Source organism: Mesocricetus auratus, unplaced genomic scaffold (genome assembly GCF_017639785.1).
Source record: "Mesocricetus auratus isolate SY011 unplaced genomic scaffold, BCM_Maur_2.0 Super-Scaffold_100018, whole genome shotgun sequence".
NCBI lineage: Eukaryota > Metazoa > Chordata > Mammalia > Rodentia > Cricetidae > Mesocricetus > Mesocricetus auratus.
Genome location: NW_024429199.1, coordinates 31,106,590 through 31,131,234, shown reverse-complemented (window position 1 = coordinate 31,131,234; position 24,645 = coordinate 31,106,590). Strand labels below are relative to the sequence as shown.

The 24,645-nt window shown below is 41.4% G+C and overlaps 1 protein-coding gene and 1 long non-coding RNA gene across 5 annotated transcripts in view; both read right to left on the bottom strand.

Moving 5' to 3' along the window:
* Window positions 1-864: 864 nt before the first annotated feature.
* On the bottom strand, window positions 865-9,439 carry LOC121132825. Its single transcript, XR_005869471.1, has 3 exons — window positions 9,138-9,439; window positions 5,805-5,999; window positions 865-2,620 (listed from the first exon to the last, which is right to left on the bottom strand). It is a non-coding gene; the product is annotated as an uncharacterized LOC121132825 (long non-coding RNA).
* A 4,730-nt stretch (window positions 9,440-14,169) lies between these two features.
* The window catches only part of Adgrg6 (adhesion G protein-coupled receptor G6), a 126,956-nt gene continuing 116,480 nt past the window's right edge, over window positions 14,170-24,645 (bottom strand). For 3 of the 4 annotated variants that reach the window (XM_040728158.1, XM_013126847.3, XM_021224404.2), the window contains 3 exons: window positions 21,222-21,323; window positions 20,472-20,624; window positions 14,170-16,996 (listed from right to left, as the gene is read on the bottom strand). In XM_040728158.1, coding sequence (XP_040584092.1) covers window positions 16,818-16,996; window positions 20,472-20,624; window positions 21,222-21,323 — 434 coding nt within the window. In that variant the 3' untranslated portion in view covers window positions 14,170-16,817. Of the gene's footprint in view, window positions 16,997-19,287; window positions 19,334-20,471; window positions 20,625-21,221; window positions 21,324-24,645 lie in introns of all 4 variants that reach the window. The other variant, XM_040728159.1, reaches the window with a different exon arrangement.

Genomic DNA, 24,645 nt, shown 5'->3' with positions numbered 1-24,645 from the left:
AATAACTTCCAGGAAGAGATGATAATGGAGAAAAGGCTTTATTCCAACTCCTCAGTGCTTTTCAGCAGAGAGAATCTCCCCAGACCAGGAAACTATGAGGCCCATGGTACTCTGGGTATTGTGTGAACCCGTTGACTTGGCTGAAGCATTATGGGGAGTCTGCACAGACTCACTTGTTACCTATCCAGCATCATAACTGCATTCGTCCCTCACCTTTACACACTGTGTTGTGCTCCACACTGTGTTGTGCTCCGTTTGGCAGTGGTATCCTTCTGGTTTTGTGTAGGTGCATCATTCTGCTTCGGATCCTTGGGGTCAAGGTTGTTTTCATGTGGCAGGATAAACAGAACTCGAGATTAGTCCCTACCTTAGGTCTCAGTGACCCTCTAACAGGAAAGTATGGGAAGCAGAACAGTGACATTGCCTTTGAGATAGATGGGTTATGACAACCCTGGAGGCTACAGTTTCCATCAGGTGATGCTGTGCAACCCAGGAGGTAGGTTTCCTGTCCAACCTCAGTCAACAGCTTCCACACAAACTCCAGCCCCATCAGCTCTCTCTCTCTCTCTCTCTCTCTCTCTCTCTCTCTCTCTCTCTCTCTCTCTCTCTCTCTCTCCTTCCCTCCCTTTCTCTTTCTTCCCTCCTTGCCCTCTCCCTATCACCTTCTCTTCTTCTTGTTTTCTATCTCTGATCTCTCTCCTCATCCCTTTTGTCCCCCTCTTTCTTTTCTGTGACCAGGGAAAAGAAGAAATGCAATGACTAAATGTTAAAATTAGTAATTACTGATTATAAAAATAGCAGAAAGATAGAAGCATTGAAATAAGAGAGTTACTGATAACATGAAACATGAATCTCAAACATAAATACTGTTAATACCTCTCTGAGTTTATTTCTGTTTGTGTATGTGCACGCAATACCATCCATCCTTTCAAATATTTTAGCATGCTTAATCCTGCAAAGCAATTGTTACTTACCCACTGTTTGCTATGAAATAATGTTAAAGTTTGAGCATGAAATCATAGTATACTGAGTGTCCATACCAAATATATATTCTCAATATGTTAACATAATCATTTACATAATTTTAATTTTGTATACAATTTGTAAGAATAGCACCAAGGTTTTCTGTAGGACTTTAATTCCAGTTCCCAATCGTCAACACATCTAATCACATTTGTTATTTTATTCAAGGTTTTATATTTTTTTTCTCTGCAGATGATAGATAAATAGAGGCTACAAAGGAAAAACCTCTTTTGCTGTATACACCAATGGGCTGACACATCTGACCCCCAAATTATGGGTTTCCTCAGCAAGGAATTCCACAGATCCCTGCGGATACCGACTGGGTGACTCATGGTTCAACTCCATCATGATCTCAGACCCTGAAGACTGTCCCAGTTTCACTCTCCAAGAGCAAGTTTCAAGTCTCTTGCTGTCTCTCTGTCCCTCTATAAAGTAGGGTTCCATATTCCCTTCCTCAGATTCGTTAATTTGCTGTAAGTTCACAGAATCCAGGAAACATTCTTTTAGCATCCATTGTTGTATTGTAAAGGAGAAAGATGAACAGCCTGAGGAAGGATTATGTAGGGTAAACAGGAGAAGGCACATGGCTCTTCTATGCCTTTCCCCAGTCGGCCACCCTACATGTGTTCAAGAACCTAGAAATACCCCACACCCCTTCTTCGGGGAATTTTAAGGAGGTTCTGTTAAATAGGCATGATGAATTAACTGGTCATCGGTTCCTGAATTAATCTCCACTCCATTTCACTTCCCAGAAGTAGAACCATCAAAACCAAAGCTAGGGATGGTGGCGCACACCTGTAATTCCAGCTACTTGGGAGACTGAGAAAACAGGACTGCAAGCTTGTGGCCAGCCTGGGCTTTACAATGAATTTGAAGCTAGTCCGAATAACTCATGGGGTCCTTGTCTCAAAGCAACGATTAAAAGGGGATGATGTAGTTGAGGGGCATGGTGCTTAAGAACAACATAACAACCATAAAACAAGAAAAGAAAACAACACCTAAACACAAAGCAAAACAACCAACCCAGCCCTGATGCCCTATCTCATGTAATGTACCTCAATTTAAAAAGCATTGGTTTCCATGGGGTGGGAAAATGGCTCAGGTGTTGAGAGCACTAACTGCTCTTCCAGAGGACCTGGGTTCAACTCCCAGCACTGACAGGGTGGCTCACAACCACCTATGACCTCAGTTCTGGGAGATCAGACATCCTCTTATAGCCTCTGCTAGCGCTGGACACAAAAGTGGTGTGTGGATGTTCATGAAAAGCAAAACACACTGATACAACAGATAAAGTTTATCATTTTCTGAAAGTGCTGGCTTCCCAGATGTACACTGCTTCATTTTGAAAGCCCGCAGTAACTCTCCCTTGCAATTGTGATAGAGCATGTTCCTGCACCAACCTTCGGGCCCTGCATTCCTCGCTCCGCTCCCCTCCCTCCTCAGTCGTCACATGCTGTTACGTGGACCCCGCTGCTTCTCTCAGTTAAGTATTCTTTCTTCAAATAGTGCGATTCATGGTGTGAACAGATTGAAAGATTGTTCTAAGCGCCGCACAAGACACACGAGGACACGGAAGGGGCCGGGAATGGTCCTGAGCCTAAGGAGAGAGAAACAGAGCAGCGAGTCAATAAACAAATAAACAGACTGGTAAATCCCTGCTGAGGTGATTCGTGTTATAAAACAAATAAATGTGGCTATTTGCTACACTCAGGATCGATAACCCTCTCGTGTAAAAGGTGAGGTAGCAAATGTTTTCAGTTTGTACTGTCTAACTACATCATTGACAATAGGCAAATGGAGAAGACAGGGTGTGTTCTGATGCATGTGATGAATTTACAAAGGCTTGGACCTGGGTCAAAAATTTCCAACCTTGGTGCTACAAACTGAAGCATAATGCAATCTTGCTACTGGCAAGCGGACCAGCAGAGAAGCCCCACCTGGGGACCAGTGTTCAAGCGGTGGGTGACTTTCGGGAAGGCCCCTTTGTTCTGGAAAGGAAGGAGCACACACAGGGGTTCTGGCTCTTCCAAGGCCCACCAGGAAGCCAGGGCTGGCTGGAGCATGGTCAACCAGTGTCAGTTAAAGAGCACAAAAGGAGCATCTGCAGGGTTTGAAGAGAGGTGTTAGGAATGTGGGTTTTCTTTCAGGTGCAAGAGGGAATTACCAAAAGGTTTGAAAGTGGAGTGACGGTGTCCGCTGTATGTGCTAAAGGATTCCAGCCTGTGGGAGAGAAAGGATTGGGTGGAGACATGAGCGAACCCAGGGACCAGGGTACCCTTGCTCAGATCCCATGAGCCTCCAACACTTATTTGGCTGATTTTATTGGCCCTGTGAGAGCTTATAATTCCATGTCCTACATTGCCTGGATGGCCAGGAACCTGAGCTATCTCAGAGACCCGGGGTAGAACCAAACGTGACTGGTCTAAAAAAAAGTCAGTGAAATGATTCCTAATGACGTTCTGCTATACTCATAAATTGGTGCCTTGTCCAGCATCCAAGAGGTGACGATGGCATCAGAGAGGCCTCCTCCAGCAGCAGATGGGAGCAGGTGCAGAGACCCACAGCCAAATAATGATGTGAAGAGAGTCTCCATTGAAGTCTCCATTGGGACTCTCACCCCAGAGCTCAGGGAATCTCTCAGAAGAAGAGCAGGAAATGTGTAGGAGTCAGAGGAGATGGAAGACACCAGGAGAACATGGCCCGCTGAAGGAACTAAGCAAGGCTCAGATGGGCTCATGGAGACTGAGGCAGCAAATTCAAGGCTGCACGGGTCTGTACTAGGTCCTCTTCATGCACGAAGTGGCTGTTAACTCAGTGCTTCTGTGGGACCCCTAACTTGGAGTGGATGCATCTTTGGCTCTTTGCCTGCTGGCGGGACTCTTCTCTTTCTGTTGGGCTTCCCTCGGTGTGAGGGCTTTTGCCTTGTCTTGTGTGTTTTGTTTTGTCGCGTTTGGTTGTTGTCTCCTTGAGGTCTGTTCTTTTCTGAAGACACAGGGTGGATGGGGGGGCGTGTGTGGGGATGGACCTGGGAGTTGGGAGTACTGTATGAGAGAAGAATTTATTTTCAATTTAAAAAGAGAAAAAAAGAATGGTGTTTTAGCTGCATTTTGTTTCCCTGCCTTTCGGCACAGCGGGTTTCTCTCAGAAGTGTGATTTTAATCCAGTGGGGAAGGGCAAGATGAAATTTGAGGACAAGGTCGGGACATTTCTCTTTTCTTGGTTGCCCATGCGTGCTCACCGGGAGCACGGAGCATATGGTTTGGCTGTTTGACTAAAGATTGCCAGGCTGACTCTGTGCAGTATCTAGCTCTACCGACCTCCCAAGATCGAAGGACCCTCTGTGTTCCAGGGACTCTAGCCTATTGCTAATAGTGCACTGCCATCTGCTGGCCATGTACATATTTACAGTTGCCTGCCAGAACCTAATAATCCTGCAGGTGATGGATGGATCCTCTTTGTTTTTAATATTGCTGTAATAGTATTTAGAGGAGCGAGGGGAGGGGTGGGATAATTTCATTGTCTTATAAAAGAAATCCTCTTAATTTTCTGTGAAAAATGACGGGGTCTGTGCCCTCATCAGTAGAGAGCCCAACCAGCCGGGGAGAGTGTGCCTGAGTGCTCAAGCGAAAGAGGGAGCAGGGCGCCACCCAGTGGACTCATACAGCGTCGACAAGAATGGATCTCTAAACCTTTTGGGGAAAACAAATAAAGCCCGAGTGTCTCTAGCTATCTAGATTGCTGTATCTTTAGAAGCAATGTCTTCCCTACCAGCTGCTTCCCAATCATGGCTTTGCTCCCTTAAACCCAGTGTAAGGGTTTCAAGACAGGTTGCCGATTTCATCCGTTAAATTTCATTGAGACGTGGGTGATCCTGGAAAAAATATCGAAGACAACAGGAGTTCGTACAAACATTAACTCCAAGAAGTGCTTCCATTTTTCTCGCTCAAGAAGTGCCTTTCCCGGTCCCGTCCTCTTTAGGGTGGGGCCCCTGTGGAGGAGGGACCTGGTTTCTCAAAAGGAACTGTGCAGCTGTGGTGAAACCAAGCCATTTGAGGTGAAGGCTCATCCTAGCACAATTGGTTCTCAACCTTTCTAATGCTGCCACGCTGAGGTGACCTCCCCAACCATAAAATTACTTTCGTTGCTACTCTATAAGATGAGACCCACCGTAGAAGCCTTGGTCTTGGTTTTATTGTTGGAAGGTCCACTTCAGACTTCTGATTCTTAACTTCAAGAGAATAAATTGCTGTTGTTTTTAAATCACTGGGTTTGTGGTGATTTGTCTCAGCAATGGAAGGAATGACTGTATTGTATACCTTCAATAAATCAGGGTTTTTACATAACTGTTATGCTGTCACAGGATTATGAGTTTCTCATTGCCAGCAGATATTATATTCAAATTTCCTTGATCTTTTAGCTCTGCTCATCTGTTAATGTCACCACCAATTCAGTGTACCTGCTGTACCCACTAACTGTGAGCTTGTCAAGGTGAGGGGTCCATTCTGTCTAGAAGCAGATCCCTTACAGTGTCCAGGTTCTAACATAAAGTGTGTGTGTGTGTGTGTGTGTGTGTGTGTGTCAGAGAACTTCATCAATGATAGTTTTCATGTGTCTGGCTTCTGGTGGGCAAGCACTCTACTATACCACCGAACTAGACCTAAGACATCAAGGTAGGAATTTTCAGTGTTCTAGAAATTTATCTTTAATCAAAAGAAAGAATTGAATCTCTGAGACAGCAGGCTCACACCACAGATCTTCTACACTACTCAGAAGTCACTTACTTTTAGAAGGAGACCTCGATTCAGGATTTCCATTTGCATAAAGAAGCTTATTGCTGGTTGAACAAGTTCCGAGTCTCTGATGCAGTGAGCTCTTGTTTCTGAATTGTGTGCTGTATGCCATGATGTTGTAATGTTTATTGTGGTGCTCAGGATTTTTTTCCACGTTGAGGGCTGTTCTTTAAGAGATTTTGCTGACTGTAGATGAGGAAATGAAATGGTAGTATTACTTTTACTTAAACAGTCTACTTTTAATTTCTACATACCAAGCAGGGGGCTTCATGAATTATTCCAGGTGCCACATAATTGTCCAAACATTGGAAACATTGTTTGCATAAATTATAGACAATTTATTACTAAATTTTAATTGAAACTGCCTCTGGAAATTACTACGAAGTCTGTTTTGTCGGATAGAAGCAGGTGTCCCAGAGGAAGATGGGAATATCATCTAGATTGCTTTAGAGGACAAGGACTCAAAGCGTGTTAGTTAACTGAGTGTTCTGTGTAAGAAACATAATTAGGGGATCAGTCTCTGTAATCCACAGTTGTATTTTGTCTTTAGAATCAGTTTTCTAGTGGAGTATACCTATCTACTCAGACTCAGGGGTGACCTCTGTCCTGGATTCAGTTGATTCTATGACTGCTAAGAACCTGAGTACCCGTGTAGATACATGAACTAATCCTGCTGACTGCCCAGCTAAGTTCAGGTTGAGATGAGGCTACCAACAGTAACCCTTGTAATCAACTCTGCCACCCGTTTCTTCTTCTATGGCCTAAATTTTCAACGAAAATACTATCATCTATATTGGGTCTGTAAGTACAGAGCTGTCATCAAAATCATTACAGAAGTTACTTGTTTTTTCTGCTCACTAAACACAGTTTAAGTAAGAAAACCCTAAAACAATGCTCCAAACACTGGAGCTAAGTTTGCCAATCCCTGTGTGCCCTTAGCAAATACAATGAGAAGGAAAGGAAGTTTTTAAAACCAACTATGACCAGTGACTCTCAACCTCCCTAATCCTTTTGACCCTTTAATATAGTTCTTCATATTGTCGTGATCCCCCACCATAAAATTATTTTCATCGCTACTTCATAACTGCAATTTTGTTACTGTCGTGAATTGTAATGCAAACATCTGTGATTTCTGATAGTCTTAGGAAACCCAAGGGATCATGACCCACAAGTTGAGAAACACTGAGCTATGACACTAACATAAACACTTGGCCCAGAACTGCAGGATTTTTGTTTGCAGCGCTCAGATGGAACCCAGGGTCTTACACATCCTCGACAGCTGTCCTACCACTGAGCTGCGTTCCAAGTGCCAAAAGTCATTCTGAGCCGGACTTATTATTGCTCTTTCTTGGCTATAGATCAAAAAATTATCTTGAGATATGGTATCAAATGGTATGCTATCTGCAGGATGATAAGGTAGAAGAGTACACAAAGGTTGATGAAAATTTTGTAGCAATTTTACACACTATTTGTGACATAGTGGAGAAGACAAAGGTCACCGCGTGGGAAATGCGAGGAAAACAGGCAGACATGCAGCAGGGAGGCGGACACACCAGCCTCTGAGTGACTGCAGCAGACGTTTGAAAGAAAGTTCGTTCCAGTGCTAGAAACAATAGACTACAAAAAGGACAGAGTGAAAATCCTAGAGGTCTAATGTGCAAAGATGAACAAGAACAATAAAGGCCATGATGGATCTGGAAAATTCTTTATGGAAGGCTGAATCTCCGATTGCCATGTTTTTTGTCTTGAACTTTCTATAGGGAAAAGGAATACTGATAAGTCTTAACAGTTTCCCATGTTAAGCTCTGTTACTCCTTGGCAGATACCTTTCTTTTGTTAAACGGTTAACTTAAGAGGATGACAACAAACACTTGAAACCTCTTTCTGAAGGTTTTTTTTGTTTTGTTTTGTTTGTTTGTTTGTTTTCCAATTTGGTTTCTTTGATGCAGGGTCTTGCTCAGGCTGGCTTTGACCTTATGGCAATTTCCCTGTTTCTGCCTCCTGCGGGCCAAGCAATGTAGGAACCATGCTTGTCTTCTACCTGAAGCTTTCTTGTTTTTGTTTAGGGACCCTGTGGGCTTGTGTTGAATTCTCTAGCTTATTTATTCTTTTGTTTAAGGGTAGGTACCTCCAGAAACACTTTGATCCAAGGAGATATGTGTCTAGGCCCAAGTGAGGCCGTAGACCCAAAGTATTGTGTATGGTAATGCTATGATGGTAGTGGGTAGGGCTTCCTTCAGCTGCTATGATCTACACAGATTGGCATCAGACACACCTGGCCTGTGGTCAGCATCCAGTAGAAGCATCTCTCCTCGGGTCAAGCGGACCATCCACCTGGACGTTGGCTACTCCTATCTTAGAAAGGCTGGCTGAGAGCGCTAACAGCTGACAGGGGGGCAGGTTTTCTAACCAGAGCTGCTTCTTCACATTTGATGGGGGGTAGGCTAAAAGTCTATAGAATCCAAGCATATATTTGACTCTTGGACTTGTACATTCCCTCTCATTTGTAATAAAAAAAGATTCCAGGCACCAGGTAGTCTGGCAAGAAAGGAAAGATCAAAGACTGAGTGATCAAAAGCTCTCTCTCTCTCTCTCTCTCTCTCTGTGTGTGTGTGTGTGTGTGTGTGTTGTTTGTTTTTTTGTTTTGTTTTTATTTTTCAAGACAGGGTTTCTCTATGTACCAGTCCTGGCTGTCTTGGAACTAGCTCTGTAGACCAGGCTGGCCTCAAACTTACAGAGATCTACCTGCCTCTGCCTCCCAAGTGCTGGGATTAAAGGAGTGCACTACCACCACCTGGCATCGTCTGTGTGTATTTTAATGTTGGATTTTAATGAATCCGTTTCTCATAAGAAAATTTAGCTTATTGATTTTATTTTCCCCACAAGATCATGCTTTAATCCATGAAAATCCATTTCATTAGCTTTAAGCACTAGCCACTAAATGTAGCAAAGGCTTCCTGGCCTATTTGAAATTAGGAGAATGCGCTCTGGGTTGTTTTAGTCTCATTTATACTTTGGCATATATACTGTAAGAGAAATCTTGCAAAGAATCACAGGAAAGTTCCCAAAGTAAAACCCAGGCCAAAAGGTTCCTCTAGAAAACTGAAGAGAGTGGAGAGAGGGCTGGGCACCAAGAAGAGAAAGCACTGTCTTCATGTATTGATCACTGTTCCTAGCCGTGCAAACACATGAGGAAGAGAACTTAAAGGATGAATAGATATTCTAGGGCTCAGTTTCAGGGGGTTTGTTCATGATAGTTTAGTCTAGTGCCTTTTATAGTTAGTGAGATAGTGCCTCCTGGTAAAAGTTCATGGCAGAGCTTACCTTGTGGCGGCAAGGAAGCAGAAGCCTTCACATGTGCACATCAGTGATCTAAGCTTCCAATGAAGCCCCACTGCTAAACCTTCTGTCATCTTCCTGTGCAGCCACAGCTGAGAACCAAACCTTCATGTGGACATTTGTGTGACATTCTAGATCCAAACCATCACACTGTGTGGGATGCCTGCTGAGTGTCCTTAAAGAAGAAGAGGTATCATCTCTCTTTACGACAGATATATACATTTATATTGCCTCTCTTTATAAGATATCCTCTACCTTTCCTTTATTAAGAGAGATCGGAGCTTATGCTTTTCATCTTATGTTATCTTTCTATCTATCCATCCATCCACCATCAATTTTATCTAGCCATACATTCACACACACATATTTATATAAATACACTCATGCATACACATCATATTGTTTCTGTTTCTTATTTGAAGACAGAACCAATGTTAAACATTATAGTATATAGTATATAATAAATATGTGAGCACACATTCACACACAGTTGAACCCATAAATTCAGCCACACTTACACACTTCACTCACTCCCTATGTACTCTCACACCCTAATACACATACTCTTAAATACACACTCACTCTTATATATACTCACCTAAACACCCACACATACTCCAGTCATTGAATCACACACACACAAACACACACTCACTCTCTCTCTCACACACACACACTTTCATACACACTCATGTATTTACTTCAACAACTGAAACGAACAAGTCTGTGGTCTCCATATGATGTTAAGGTTATCTTAGATTAAGGAATGTTGCATTAGATTAAAGGAACAAATGATACTTTCCAGGAGATTCCAGCTGCACTCTGGTGTCCTTATGCTTGAAGTTCAGAGTAGAAGAAGAGTGAAAGGGTGAAGGCAAAGGTCTCCTTTGGGTCTCGGCAATGCTTTATTATCCATGGGGGACAAACAACTGTCCTCTGCGGAGTATCCGGGTCTTTAAAGGATAATTTTCACTGGCTTGAACAGTACCGAGCAGTTGTCAAAAAGAAACAATGTTGAGCAATATGCCACAATTGTTAAAAAGAAACAATGCTGAACAGTATGTAACTGTTGTTAAAAGAAACAATGTTGAACAATATATAGCAGCTGTTAAAAAGAAACAATGTTGTACAGTATGTAATAGTTATTAAAAAGAAACAATGTTGTACAGTATGTAGTAGTTATTAAAAGGAAACAATGTTGAACAGTGAGTATCAGTTATTAAAAGAAACAATGTTGAACAATTTGCAGCAGTTATTAAAAAGAAGAAGCAATGTTTCCTGGACTCTGTCCTTGCTAGGATTTTTGTCAACGTGACCCAATCCAGAATTCTCTGAGAAGAAAAAACAGGAAGGAAGATCTGTCCCTTACTTGTGAGTCGCAGCACATGGGGCCACACCAATCCAGAATGTGCTTCAGGAAATGAAGAAACATGTAGCTGAGGAGAAAAGCGAACAAACAAGCCATTTCCAACTACGAAAGCTTCAGTTGAATAAACACAGACTGTGTCAACCCATAGAGCAAATGACAGAGAAAAGATCTGTGGAGAGAAAAGTATTTCCCAGGGAGTTGGGAATTATTTGGAAAAATAAAAGCCACAGCTATGTTAGCGATCCCTTGACAGTCTTTGTGAATTAGAGACCAACACTGCTTCAGAACTGCTACCGACTTCTCCATTACTGTGGCAAAAGTCTAGTAAAATTTTTTTCCAATTTACATGTTTGTGTTTCTTGCTTGGAAAGGATAATGTCATTTTAAGATTCTGAGTACACAAAGCTATTTTTGAAGTTTTTTTTAATTTCACTTTGCTTTCAGGAGGCATTGTTTACCTTTTTTATTTTTATTTTTATTTTTATTTTTTTGTCTTTTCAAGACAGGGTTTCTCTGTATTGTTTTGGAGCCTGTCCTGGAACTCACTCTGTACACCAGGTTGGCCTCGAACTCACAGAGATCTGCCTGCCTCTGCCTTCCGAACACTGGGATTAAAGGCGTGTGCCACCAACACCCAGCCCTTATTGGTTGGTCTTTTAGTTGTATTTTATGATTTCTGATTTTGCATTTTTATGGGTTTGATGTCTGTGTGTGTATGTATGCATTTCTAACGCTCTTTGTTTCTTTTTGCCTGTTCATTTTGTTTTAGCCTTTAGTTGTCTTTTTTTTATTTGCCTGTTTGTTTTCTTAAGAGACAAAGAGCACTTGTAATTTGAAGGATCAGGAGGTAGGGAAAATCTGGGAGCAGACCAGGGAGGGAAAATAGTGATCAGAATATATTATATGAAAAACCCTTTTATTTTCAATAAAAATAATATAATAAAAGATTCTAAGTACTGTTTTAAAGATTCTTTGCATGGTATATAAACACAGATAACCAAAATTTTTGAAGGAATGCTAACTACAGATTGGTTTGTCAAGGTGCACAACCAGCCAGTGGCTGCTATTCTAGTCATGGTGAGCTCACTCCTACCAAAATTCATGCTTACCTTGCCTGTGCTCTGTAGGCTTGTGACAGTGCCACTACTTCTCTGATCACCATTCCTTAAATTGCTTTTCCTGTGTGTAGTGAGATATCCACCCTGCCTGCACCTGTAGCACTGACCGTGCCCATTTGGGTGTGGTTACGGGTGAGGACCTGACTGGGAGTGCGTTTAGGTCTGGGGTCTGGGCAGGTGGCTCTCTCTTGCATCTGGTCAGGTCAGGTCACAGGGAGCAGCCTGTGGGGATCCTTAGAGCGGGAACCTGCAGCAGCCATCTGCTTCTTGTATAACTGGCTTCTCCCGGAAATAAATTATATTTAATATTTGAACCTAGTCGCGTGAATCATTATCTGTTCCTCAGCACCTGTGGAGTTCTGCATGGCTTTTTCTGTCCTCCCCAAGTTCAGTCCTGCTCAATTCTCATCATCCTTCCATTCACCTTCCTAAATCCCAAGTAGACTCAGGCTCACTTGCATAGCATGCTCTGAGACTGTGTTGTCCCCGTCAAGCTCACCCCTCTCCATTAGGACATTGATCCCTTCCCATGATAGCCTGATGGGGAAGTCCTGTGTATATGTCAATAAAGCACTGTTGGCCAATAGGGAAGCAAGATAGGTTGGACTAGGAGTCCAGGAGAACTCTGGGAAGGAGAAACACAAGGAGTCACCATATAGCTGCCATAGGGATAAGAAGTCAGGACCCCTTTCTCCGGTAAGAGAAATACTTAGATTAACAATTATGGAGTAAATACTTAAGTGAGAGCTAGCCAGTAAGAAACAAGCAAGGCCAACAGCTTCATAATTAATACAGCGTCTTGTGTGTTATTTGGGGACTACAACATGGCATAGCCCAGGTGACTGGTGGGGTAAAAACCAAAGTGGCTGGCAGGAAGGCTTCTCCCAACAATGGCCTGGCTTCAGCCTGTCATTTCTCCACAGTGACCTTCCCACACCATGCAATCAAGCCATTCCCAACTATTGTCTACTCAGTGCTCTGGGTTCTCCGGCCTCTATGCCTGGAATAACTTTCCTTATACGCAACCTCAACTTATTGGATCAAATCCTCACTCAAACTTTGCTGCTTTGTCTGAAGTTCTAGAAGCTTCTCTTCAACTTTCCCTGAAGTCATGTTGACCTTGGATGGTTCCTTCCTATCTATAGTCATGGAAGAAATCTGCAAAGTGTGTTGCAGTGAGAGGGAACCAAAGTCTGAAGACTTGGCTTGGTCATGGGAAAGGGTGCTTATTTTAATTACCAACTTCCCCCAGATGGAAGACAGCTAGCAGAATTTCCTCACAGAGTTATGATAAAAATCATACATGATTACTGAATACCACAGATGTCCAAAGAAAGGTATTCACAGATTTTATGAGTTTCTTTTCCATCGGATTCAGGTTACTCCATTTTTTAAAAAAATCTGAGCCTCCTGTGTTAAGAAAAATATTAAATCTTCCCCTTTCCTTTATCTCCTCACAGAAAGTAGACTATAAATGAAAATATTTGAAAACTTCACATTTATTCTTACTTTTTCTCGAGAGAAGCAGAGAAAGAAGAATGAAGCACAGATCATTTTCCTGGAAATGAAGAAAGGAGGTAATGTGCAAAGGAGAGAGATGGAATTGAAAAGAAACAGGTATGAAGTGGTGGGGGATGAGGAAGGAATGGGAAGGAGAAAGATTGAGTTCGGATATGAAAGAGCGGCACATTATTGAACTGAGAACTCCGAAGCCTAGCCAAGGCACTGCAATTACAAAGCCCAACTCATGCAGACTTCAAAAATGCTACAAACATGGAACAGCATGGAAATCAGCAGGGGTTTCCTGTGAGCTCCCCACCACTGCTCGCTCACCTGTGCTTTCAGAAGTGACCTGATCACCCAGGTCTGCAGACGGGCCTTCAGCATCTCCTGTTTTCTTAACATGACTTGGCTCGGAGTTGTAAGCGTTGGCGCAGAAGGGCAGGTTTTGCAGTGACCTGCCAAAGCGCCTCACAACTTAGTGCTGGGCATACAGTTGCTGGGGAAGCCTAGGAGCCAAATTGACCTTGGCTCTGCAGAAAGGAGTGATTCTAAGTTACCAGAGGAAAAGGGAAGTGGTTGCCTCTGTTCTGATCATGCAAGTGAAGTTAACTAAAATGGACCAGTTTCCAAGTCTCCCGTAATGGAAATAGCAGTAATTGTGAATGTGAGAAATATATCCCAAATCCTGAATTCTATATAACACTCTATGATCTATTTCCTTACTTTCATTTTCTTTTTCTTTCCTTTCCTTTTCTTTTTTTCTTTCCTTCTAAAGAAAAAGCCTAAGTTATATTTTAGATACCATACAGCCCGGCTCTGTACCAGTTGTCCTAAGAAATTCTAACATCAGAGTGCATCAGTCCCAGGGTCTGGATCCTTTGTCACATATTCAGTCCTAGTGTTTTGGCAAAGTCACCCCATGTCATTGGATTTATTGGTGGCCAGGTTATTTTCCAGTTGTCAAATAATTTTTTCTCCCATTTAAGAGCCAGAAATAGAAACGTTCACTCATAAAGGAACTGAATAATTTGGAACATGAACAACATAAGTATTTATTTGAAAAATCATTTTCCATTTCAGTAAAATGGCAAATCAGCTTTAGCAGTTTCTCCCTACTAAGTCTCGTCTGCCCTCACAGTTGCTTTTATCCATCATATTCAAAGATATCGCTACAGAAAACTGTTTCACAATTTTTCTAGGAACAAAATAGTCTCTCTAATAGAAAGTTAATTAAAACAATAAAGCTGGGCAACAGAAAGCTAAAATAGGAAACAAAACTGACATGAACACAAATAAATAAATATGTACAGACGAGACAATGCCAATGACAAAGAAAATCTTTACACGGGAAGAACCAGTGACAAGAATGGAGATTATCTCAGGACCCTAGACTGAAGCTCTAATGTTTCCCAATGAAAAGAGAGGGGGCCGGGGGGAAACCAGAGCCTGGCACTGTTTTACAGGTGGGTGGAGGCCGAAGACTGGCCCCCCAGTGGAGTTCCTGGCTCGTTCTTCTCAGGGCCAAATGCAAATGAAGACACATACTTGGAATTGAAGATGGATTTGGATCAGTCTTTTAAACTTGTAAATATTTCTAGTCTGGTATTCCTCCATTTTTGTTTCCTTTACCTGTTCATCAGACATTTTTTTTAAAGTGGCGCTGACGTCATTGCCAAATATGAAAAACTAAAAAAGAGTTTCTCAGATCGGGATACTTATAAGTAGAAATCAAAAGCAAGGTCATTTTTGAAGCTATGTCATGATTTTTATTATTAAATATGCACTTTGTGCAGAAATCTCACAGTAGAGAGCTAATTAAAATCTATCATGACCACCTAAGTTTGTGGGGGAAGTACGTCAATAATTAGTGACTGTTTAAGCTTCAGTTTTACCCAAATGTATCCTCTTGCACAATGAGCAGCCCGCTAATATGAACCCAAAGAAGGGGTTGGCTCTACTGAAGTGACTCTTTCTCCTAAATGGCCTCGTCCTCTGTGAAAGCCAGGCCTAGCAAAGCTCATGTGCTCCAAGATGGCAGTCCTGGCTGATACAAAATGCAACGCCATCAACAATCCACCACCACATTCTATCAACATCTTTCGCAGCCTGGCAAGTAGTTTCACGATTGACACTCAGTGAGACTTCAGAAGATCCTTCATCTGTTGTAAAGCCTGCAAGGTCTTCTGTATCATTGCTGAGAATGACCTATTTTCTGCACAGAGGTTCAGGTCTGGCCTCTGCCTTCTGAGTGCCTCTGCCAGAATCTCTCCCTTTTGTCATCATTGTGCTGCTGTTATGCCAAACCTGAAACTTCTTGGACAACTTTGCGCAAGACTAAAGCCAACATGTACTGAAGCCAGCAGATAAGATTCCATCACTTGAGAACAACCCATACCCTCATTAGCAAGCACACATTGCTTTAGGATCGTTGAGGATTTAGGTAAGCTGCTTAATGCTACACGTGACTTGCATGCCACAATCTGATCCGTAAATATTACACCATAGAGTAGTGTGTCTCCACAGCCCTCCTTAGGCTCTTACACACTCTGATTGGAGGATTCAGTGCAAATAGTTCTTCGACTAGCAGTTGTAGACCTACATATTTATAAATTATTTTGGTTAACCGAGCCAACTGTGTGTTTCAGTGTATGCTAGACAGAAGAAAATTCCAGGGAAAGTCAGAGGTTTCTGAAGTTTATGTGAGGTCTCCGATTTTATGTCTTAAAATCATTAAAGCACAAATAGGTTCACATAATGTCAAAAGTATGTTCTTTACATGGTGAAAGGCCATCCCATAAGGGTGCTTAACTGGAATTATCACTCTTCTCCTGAGCCAGAGGTCCCAATGCACAGTGAAGGAGGATGTATGTGTGTGTGTGTGTGTGTGTGTGTGTGTGTGTGTGTGTGTAGCAGGTTTGTTCTTAACATCCAGAAAGTTTACTTTAACAAAAAGTTGACACTCAGTTGTATGCATGGGATGGTGGTGATGTTTAAGCTGTATGTCTTGAGATATTGGAAATTTATATACCATATCAACTAGACCAAATTTTTGAAATACTTTCTTTAGCAAGTTACATTCATGAAAGTTAAATAGTTAACATGATAGGAAAAAAAGCACGTTTAATTTTATGTGGATCAAATATTAAACATCTTTTCTACTTACAGTTGAAATTTCACTGAAGAAGAAAAAGACACTGCTATATTCATAGAAAATAGCATTGGAGCAGAACCCGTGAGCACCCAAAATCACTACAAACATTACTTAGTGTGTTTTCTATGTAGTCTTTATGAGATGGGGTAGATGAGATCTAAACTAGAATTCACTCTTGGGCTTCTTCCTTTTGTGTCCTCTAATTTTAATCCCCTTTTCCTCAAACTCTGATGAGTTTGATTTAATTACTCATTCAAAAAACGTCCTATCTAATTGCAGTGTTCAAGGTGTTCCCAGTTCTCAAGAATGATGACTGAAGCTCGTCCACAGAAGAAATATTCTGAAAAGATGAATTCTGCATCTCACAAAAGCTTCTCTAACAAGATCCAGTCCTCAAGGCTCTGTAGTTGCCTAGGTAACAGCACACCGACTTCCGCTGGGCGTCGATTTCACTGCATGCAGAGCTTCACATTTCTCCAGACAGGTTTTCTTTTCTTTTTATTTTTTTCCTTTTACCAAGGACATTAAAACTTTGTACTGTGACTGAAGGTATCTGACAGGATAATATTTTTATAGAAGTTATCTGAGTGAGCATTATAGTAACCCTTGACCTTATCAATAACCTGATGGACAGAGCTGATTGATGTCTGCTCTCCACCGGCGTGGGTCAGTTTTGACAAGGACTTGTCCATGGAAGTGCTGTCTGTAAGAAACGTTACAAGAGATTAGGTTGCAGGATGAGCTAGTTACAAGCCTGAGGCCATGACACTCAAGAAACACACAAAGCAATAGAAGTCCCGGGTTCCCCGACACACTAGGGAATGGGCACTCAAATATGTTACTCCTTCAATGCACTTTTAATAGTCACCAAATGTCAAACTGCCTTCCAGTAACTTCTGTTGTGGCTTGTTATAACAAAATATTTCCCCAAATGTCATTTTTCAGAGTTAATGAATAAAATAGATGAACATCTTTTTTCAAGAATATATGCACCAAATGGCCCCAAAGTCAGAAGTAAGTTAACAACTGAGTTAAGATGTGGTGAAATACTCATGAAAAAAGATATGATACCTAAGACATGTTTTCCAATTAATACAGAGTAGGGAAAATGAAAATATAGATGCCTCTGAGGTCACAAGTGCAAGGAGACACACTCCACTCCACCCGATATGCAAATTTGACACTGTCATAAAACTTGTTGACATGATTTGATTTAAGCATGGAATACTGTGCTGAGAGCATTGCTCCCAGTTCGCAGGTGCGATGGGAATGGAGGAGAGCAGAAGCATTATCAGATTGTAGGGTCAAAACTCTCTTCACTGGAAATATTTCAGAAACAACAATGTCAGAGACAATAGCAGCAACTGAGGATCACTAAATGCATTTCTAGAATTTTTCCATCATAGATAAGTGCATGCTGTTCTTCTACAGATTCAGGAACTCTAAAATTGGATCAGGTGATGGTCTGAAAGCTGAAACTCATACTACCCTTATTATCTGTGTGAACTTTTGTGTTTCTACGAATATAATCAGTGTCTAAGTTCTCCCTCCTGATACACCTTGGGAAAAGTTTTGCCCTTGGACTAACCAAATACAGACTTCAGAGAGATGACAAAGGAAAAAAATGGCTTCACTATAATCACATCTCCTTTCTCGTTCTCCTCTACACTTTGTGGGAGAGACAAGAAAATGCTGCCCCCAAAACACCAATCCCAGTAGTCAGAGCTCCAAATTGCTGTATTTGCTTCAAGCCTTTTGTGTCTTGAGTAGACTGGGCCCCATATGTGAAATGCCCTGAAGAATGCTTCAATAGGTGAAAAAACTCCAAGCCATCATTGTGCTATCTTCTGCTCCACACTGTTCTGTGTTAGGGCAAACACCAAATCAAGAGGCCTAAAAGAGGGCATGGCAGTGCCATCCCATACTACAGGAAACCAGGGGGAAGAAGAGAGGGTTCATGGGAAGATGGGCGGGTGGAATGACAGCATGACTAAAGCAAGTCCCACCACTGATGACAAACAGCCTGGAGGAGCCACAGACAAGGGCCTGCTCATGAGGCTCTCAGAAAGCTGGTTGACTTTGTGCTTCCTTCGTGTTCACAGATTTGCTAGCCACTGGTTTTCTGTTAAGGATTGTTATTTATTAAATAATATACATAATGAATAATTTGTGGTTGATGTTATTAGCAAACCCCAAGTCCTCAGAAGAATGCTGAAGAACAATTCTTTCTGCTTCCTGGACAGTTTCCTATATTTTTGGTTGTGAGCCTAGCCTTTAACGGCTGAGCCATCTCTCCAGCCCTCCTGGACAGTTTCCAAGGGCATGTATTTTTGGCGGCTGTAACTGGCCCTATTCCAAATACGTGACCCCACTGGATGGTTCTCGGTGCTCTCCTAGAGTGGAGTTCTGTGTGTATGCACCCAGTACATCATACACATACATGATGTCCCATGGCGTCTGGTTAAACACCACATTATGGATAGCAAAGATTTAGATTGCATATATGAAAACCAGGGACTAGAGATAGGAACTGTTATTTGATATATATTGAAGGCACAAGCAGCTTGCAATTGAAAAATTTCTCATTCAAGACTTCTACGAATGTACCATGACATACCCAGTAATCCAAAAGACACTGAAAAGTAAAAAATAAATAAATAATAAAAAAAGTCACATCACATCACAAAAAGTTTACTAAGCACTTCTTTTTTTGTCATTATATTACATGATATGTGACCCATTCTGGAGCATGGTACATATGGTACATTTCTTAGAAGGCACAGCTTGCACACCCCATGCAGAGAAGAGCCGGCACAGCCCACTATCAGAAATTTCAGATTCCAGCTCAGTGCAGGAGTACCGTTGTGCTAGCTGAGAAGTACCGTAAAGAACAAGCCAGTTTGCTGGTGCAGCAAGAACCTTAGCTTAGTCCATGCAGACGTTCTCATTACCTTGTACAAATTCATGCATCCAAGAAAAAGCAGTGTGAGTTACCTGAATGTTCCACTTTTGTTGAAGGAATTCTCTTAGGAGAAATTATCTACACCATAAACATATGAATGTCTAGATCAATTCCAAGAAATAAACCAACTACATATTTTTTAGGTATGTGGATGCTCTGTGCACACCCCAAGCCATCTTCAGTAGATAGCTGTCCCACCAACAACCAACAGGGATTTAGACTTGTAAATAAACTATAATTTGAGTCTTTGCAACATGAACAAGTACAGATGCTTCACATATCTCACCTCTTTTTAGAAAAATGTCAACTATTAGACTTTTCTGTGCCATCCACTACTGCTCACATGTAATAACTATGTGGGGTAAACATTTTAAACCTATTTCCATTACAGTCTTAGATGCAGCTTTAGGAATGCAGTGTGTATAAGACACTGCAGCTGTCTGTCAAGGGCTTAATGCGTATCTAAAACTAGAAATCCTATCATTGCCCTTAGAAGTTAAAAGTTGAAACCTTTCACATATCTCACTATCAAGTAATACAAGACCCTCTGTATTTCCCAGTTGTCTTCAAGATTATTTGTGTATATGCTTAGTGTCAGGACATGTAGTCACACAGCTGTGCTGAAGAAACAGGACACAGACAAAAGCAGTGTTTCTCACAGTCCTTATGACTTCATCAGGATTGTGCTCCGTTCTTTCGTATTTTATCAGCGTGCTAAGGGACGGTTGCCACTTACTGCTCCTCGTCACTTTCAATGGTTAAGGAACTAAGTCACAATGACAGCATACATCTTACATGGTGCCTCTTCCTGTCCCCGCGCCAACTTGCCGGTTTCATCCTGGCAAGTTTCCTACTGGCTTGAAATGCTTTGCAATTTCATTTCTGTGTTTCTAAGCAGAAATGACTTTAAAAATGAAGTATCACAATTTCAGAGAAAAAACTGTTTCAAGTTAAACTTTCAAGTTACAATATTGAGAGCTGGTGATATTATGGCTGTAGACTAGATGTAGTTGGGCTAAAAATATTTTAAATTTAAAATTCACAACGCTGATGGATAAAGTCTTTAGATAGACAGTGTAGGTCATATAAGTCTACAATCACCCTCTAGAAAGCACTGGGATCTACCGGTCAGTGTCAGTCAGTTTTGTGATGAAAATGAAAATGGATAGGTTGGAAACAACAAAGGGGAAGTTTTACATGGCCAGGAATGACTCACCTGAGTGGCTGTTTCTTTTGAAATAGGTGGTGGAGCTGGATTTTGACTTGGATGTGAGATACGTTGAGTTGGAGCCTATAGAGCTTGAAGACAAAGATTTCCCCAGGTTATCGGAGCTCTTCTTGATGATATTGGTTGCTGTCTTGCTCCAATCTGAAAGAACAAAGGACAGGACTTTATTGGCTTATAGAAAATACAAGCTGTCCCAGAAATCCATCCCTGTGTTATTTAGTTTATCCAGAAGAGTCAGATTCCTACTCCACTCAGTGACTTAAAGACACTGAAATGGAAACAGCGAGAGGCCAGGGCAGAGAACTATCTTGCTCTGGTCGCATGCTTTTGCTGTTTAGTGTCTCACTTCAATGCCCTATAGGTGAGAAGCATTTGCAGAAGCAACACTTTCCTTCAAATGTTTTGTATCCTAAGAACATTTTCTCCACCTAAAATTCAATTGAGGACTTAAAACTATGGCAAGGTTGATTTACTGTGGTGGAATCTCCAGATATGAATTGTCAAATTAGACGTCAAAACTTAAGCAACTTTCTAAACCTGCCTAGGATTCCTGTTTCTTCTCTACAACATTCAAAGATGGGGTCCAGGGTAGAATGTTCCAAGATTCCAGCTCAGCATCTTCACACACTCTGTGTCTACAGCACTCTCGGTGGGCTTTGCTGCTCTGACAGCGCAAGGCAGAAAGCCAATGGTCTCAACTGCTTCTCCAAATGAAAGCCACTCAACCCCATGCCCTACCTGAATTGTCCGCTAGCCGAAACCTGCCGCAGCAGAGGTGGCGCCTCCACTGCTTTTGAACGTTCTCCTTCATGGCACAGTGGAAGATAAATATAAATAAGCCTGTGATGAGAGAACATGTGAGTATTTAAGACAAATGGCCATCTTAAAGGATAAACATTAACTATGTGGAATAGTCTTAACATTGTAGAACTAAGTCACTGAGGGACAACCATCTTGAAGAATGGAATCTTAGTGGATGCAGCAGGCAGTTTAATTGTCTACAGAAGAGCACAGAGACTTGGGTAAATTCAGAATCAGTGCATGGGTCTGATTCCAAATTTGCCTGTTCAGCATGCCTCATGACTTAACTACACTCCTAAGATTCAACAATGCTTTTCATTTTTGGCTTCATTCCCATCTCTCCCCAACACAGGATTCCAACCCACACAGCTTCCAGGACATCTTGCCTTGGCTGAATCTTCTGCATCTCAAACTTCAGATGTTCCTAACAAAAGTTCTGACTATGACCCCCAAACCACTTGAACATTCTTCTGTTTCTCCATCTATCATGTTTGTTCTCACCCAACACCATCCTGATCACTGTTTCTTCAGATCTTTTAATAATAGTCTCCTGCCTCATATCAGCCATTGACTCCCTAGAGAGGCCACTGTCTGAAGTGCTAATTCAGTCTTAATTTAAACCCCACTCATTCTCTTTTGTGCATACTGATCTGGACATGGTGGTCTTGTTTTCCTTGTATGGTCATTTGTTTGTCTGATTATCTTTTAATAGTGGACAGTAAAGCTCCTAATAGAGTTGTTTTTATCTGTTTGTCCATGTGCTATAACTTTCCTAGAACAATGCAAGGAATCATACAGTAAATAAATATTTCCTTAATGAGTGGATAATAGTATTCGGGTTAATAAGTTGAATTCAGCCTATGTTCAATAAGTGAACATACGCTCATTTTAAGGGACGACGTGACTAGAAGTAGGGAGTTAAAAACAAGATGTATGTATGGTCTGGGGAGATTGCTTAGTGGGTAAAGCACCTGATTTAAAACCATGAAGACAGTAGTTCAGATCCCTGGATCCTCTATAAATGCTAGGTTGTCAGGGTGATGGTGGAGACTTGGGTTCTCTGGAGCAAGCTGGCTTGCTAGGTTACCTATATTGATTATCTTTAGGTTCAAATGAGTGCCTCTGCCTCAATGAATAACGTAGAAAGCAAGTAAGACATCCAGTGTCAACCTTGGGCCTACACAGATGCAGGAATGTGTGTGTGTGTGTGTGTGTGTGTGTGTGTGTGTGTGTGTGTACAAGTGCACCACCACCTGAATACAAATACACATGTGTGCATACTAGCTGACCCTGGTGCAATAGGGGTACACCTCAAACTTCAAAAACTGAATCAAGAGAATAAGTTCAAGGCCAGCCTGGGCTACATTGGGAAACCTTGTTATAAAACAAAACAAATAAAAACAGGACAGACTGAGTTCTATGCAAATTAAAGGATGATAGGACTATAATGACAATACTTTTAAGGCATAGGTTTCTAAAAAACATGCCAATGAATTTTCAGGTAAAACCCTAATTTCATGTTATATTAACGACAGTGATAGTATGTCTACAGGAGGAAGGGCCTAGCAGAAGACGCAGGTTGAAATGGAACATTTAAAATGCTTGGAGTGGAAGGAAGGTGAAGGAAGCTTCCAGAAGGTTAATTTGTGCAGTGACTGTCTGTGAAGCACTGAAGAATGAATATGGAGTATTCACTAAGAAAGCTAAATTATACTATAGCTTGCATGATTAAAAAGTAATAGTAAAAATGTGGGCAGGCAAAAGAAATTGCTCAGTGGATAAAGCGCTTGACACTCAAGGCTAAAGACCTGAGTTGGATCCTCAGAATCCATATAAAGGTGTAAGGAGAGAACCAATCTATAAAGTTATTCTCTGACCTCTGCATGTGTGCTATAGGACACGTGTGTCCCCCTTAAGCATACACACATACACCAATAATAAGTAACAAAGTTTTAAAAGGTAGCACAAGAAAGGTTTGACAGTTTGATATGTATAATTAAGTTAGCAAAACACAACTGAACTTGCGTTTGGTAGCTCATATCTTTTTTTGACTTAGGAAACATTTTTATTGCAAAAGATGGTACTTTTAATGAATCATATATACATATATATATTCATACATGTATACATATATAGCAGTTGGTTTTTTTCCTACCTTGTAGTCCTGAGACTCAAACTCAGGTTGTCAGACTTAGCTGTCCCACCCCTATTGGTTACTGATATTTGCTAGGAAAGGGAGGATTTTCTTTAGTGATGCGGCCTCCAGATTCCCATGTTCTAGTAGATGATTCTACTCTTATGCACATACTGGCCATACAAGTGGAACTCAGTGAATTGTGTGTGTGTGTGTGTGTGTGTGTGTGTGTGTGTGTATACATATGTATATATATTATGAGCACATGAATTTGGGGAAGAAAAGTATTGGAAGGAATAATGGGGAGGAACTGAAGTGAAGGGAATGGGGAGTGGACTTGATTAAAAAATTATATGAAAATCTCAAAGAAATGAGCAAAGTAATTCTAACTACAAAAAGATAGTTTTAATAAATGTGAAATTTTAGTCATTCAGAAATATATCTACCCACAAGAGGTTAGAGGAGGAGGAGGAGAAGAAAGATACATGCTTGCACATTGGCTTGGTCTATGAAGGGCATGGGGTGGGAGTCTTAGAGCAAGAAAGGATTCTCTTCCATACTAATCACTTAGAAGCAATGTCTGGGGATTGGCTATCCTTCCCAGGCAGTTGAGAGGAGGTATTGGTGAGACCAGACCTCACCTCCACATCCAGACGACTGTGTCAGAGTGCTATGCCTACCAAATCTCATAAGGATACTGCAATGAACTTTTACTTGTGGCACCAACAGTGTGTACATCGAATTGCTTACTAAATGTTTCTAAGTTTCAGGGTGCTTGCAGAGCTCCAGAGTACTGAGGCTGGAGAGTAAGGAGACATAGGTGAGATCCATAGAGGCTGTAGTTCAGACCTTGCCTGCTGGCCTAGACGTACTAAATGTGTCCTATGAGGTTTTTCTGTTATATAACTAAGAATATAGTTGATTTTATGCTCTTAAACATCTGTATGGTACAATCGCCTTTGAGCTGGAAGATACTATACTCATTTAAAGATATTCATTCCTAGCATAAATCAAAGGACTATCTTAGGGCCTCATTCTGAGCCAGTGACTATCTTTCAGTTGGGAGGGGGAGGGGAAGTTTTGTAGACACTGCTTTCCTTCATGCTCTCTCAATATTCTTTAGTAACACCTGTATTTTTACATGCCACACAGATGGTTGGGAGAAAAGAAAATTCAGGGTATGTTTCTGAGATTTTTTGGGACACTAGAAAAGAACTAGGTTGTAAA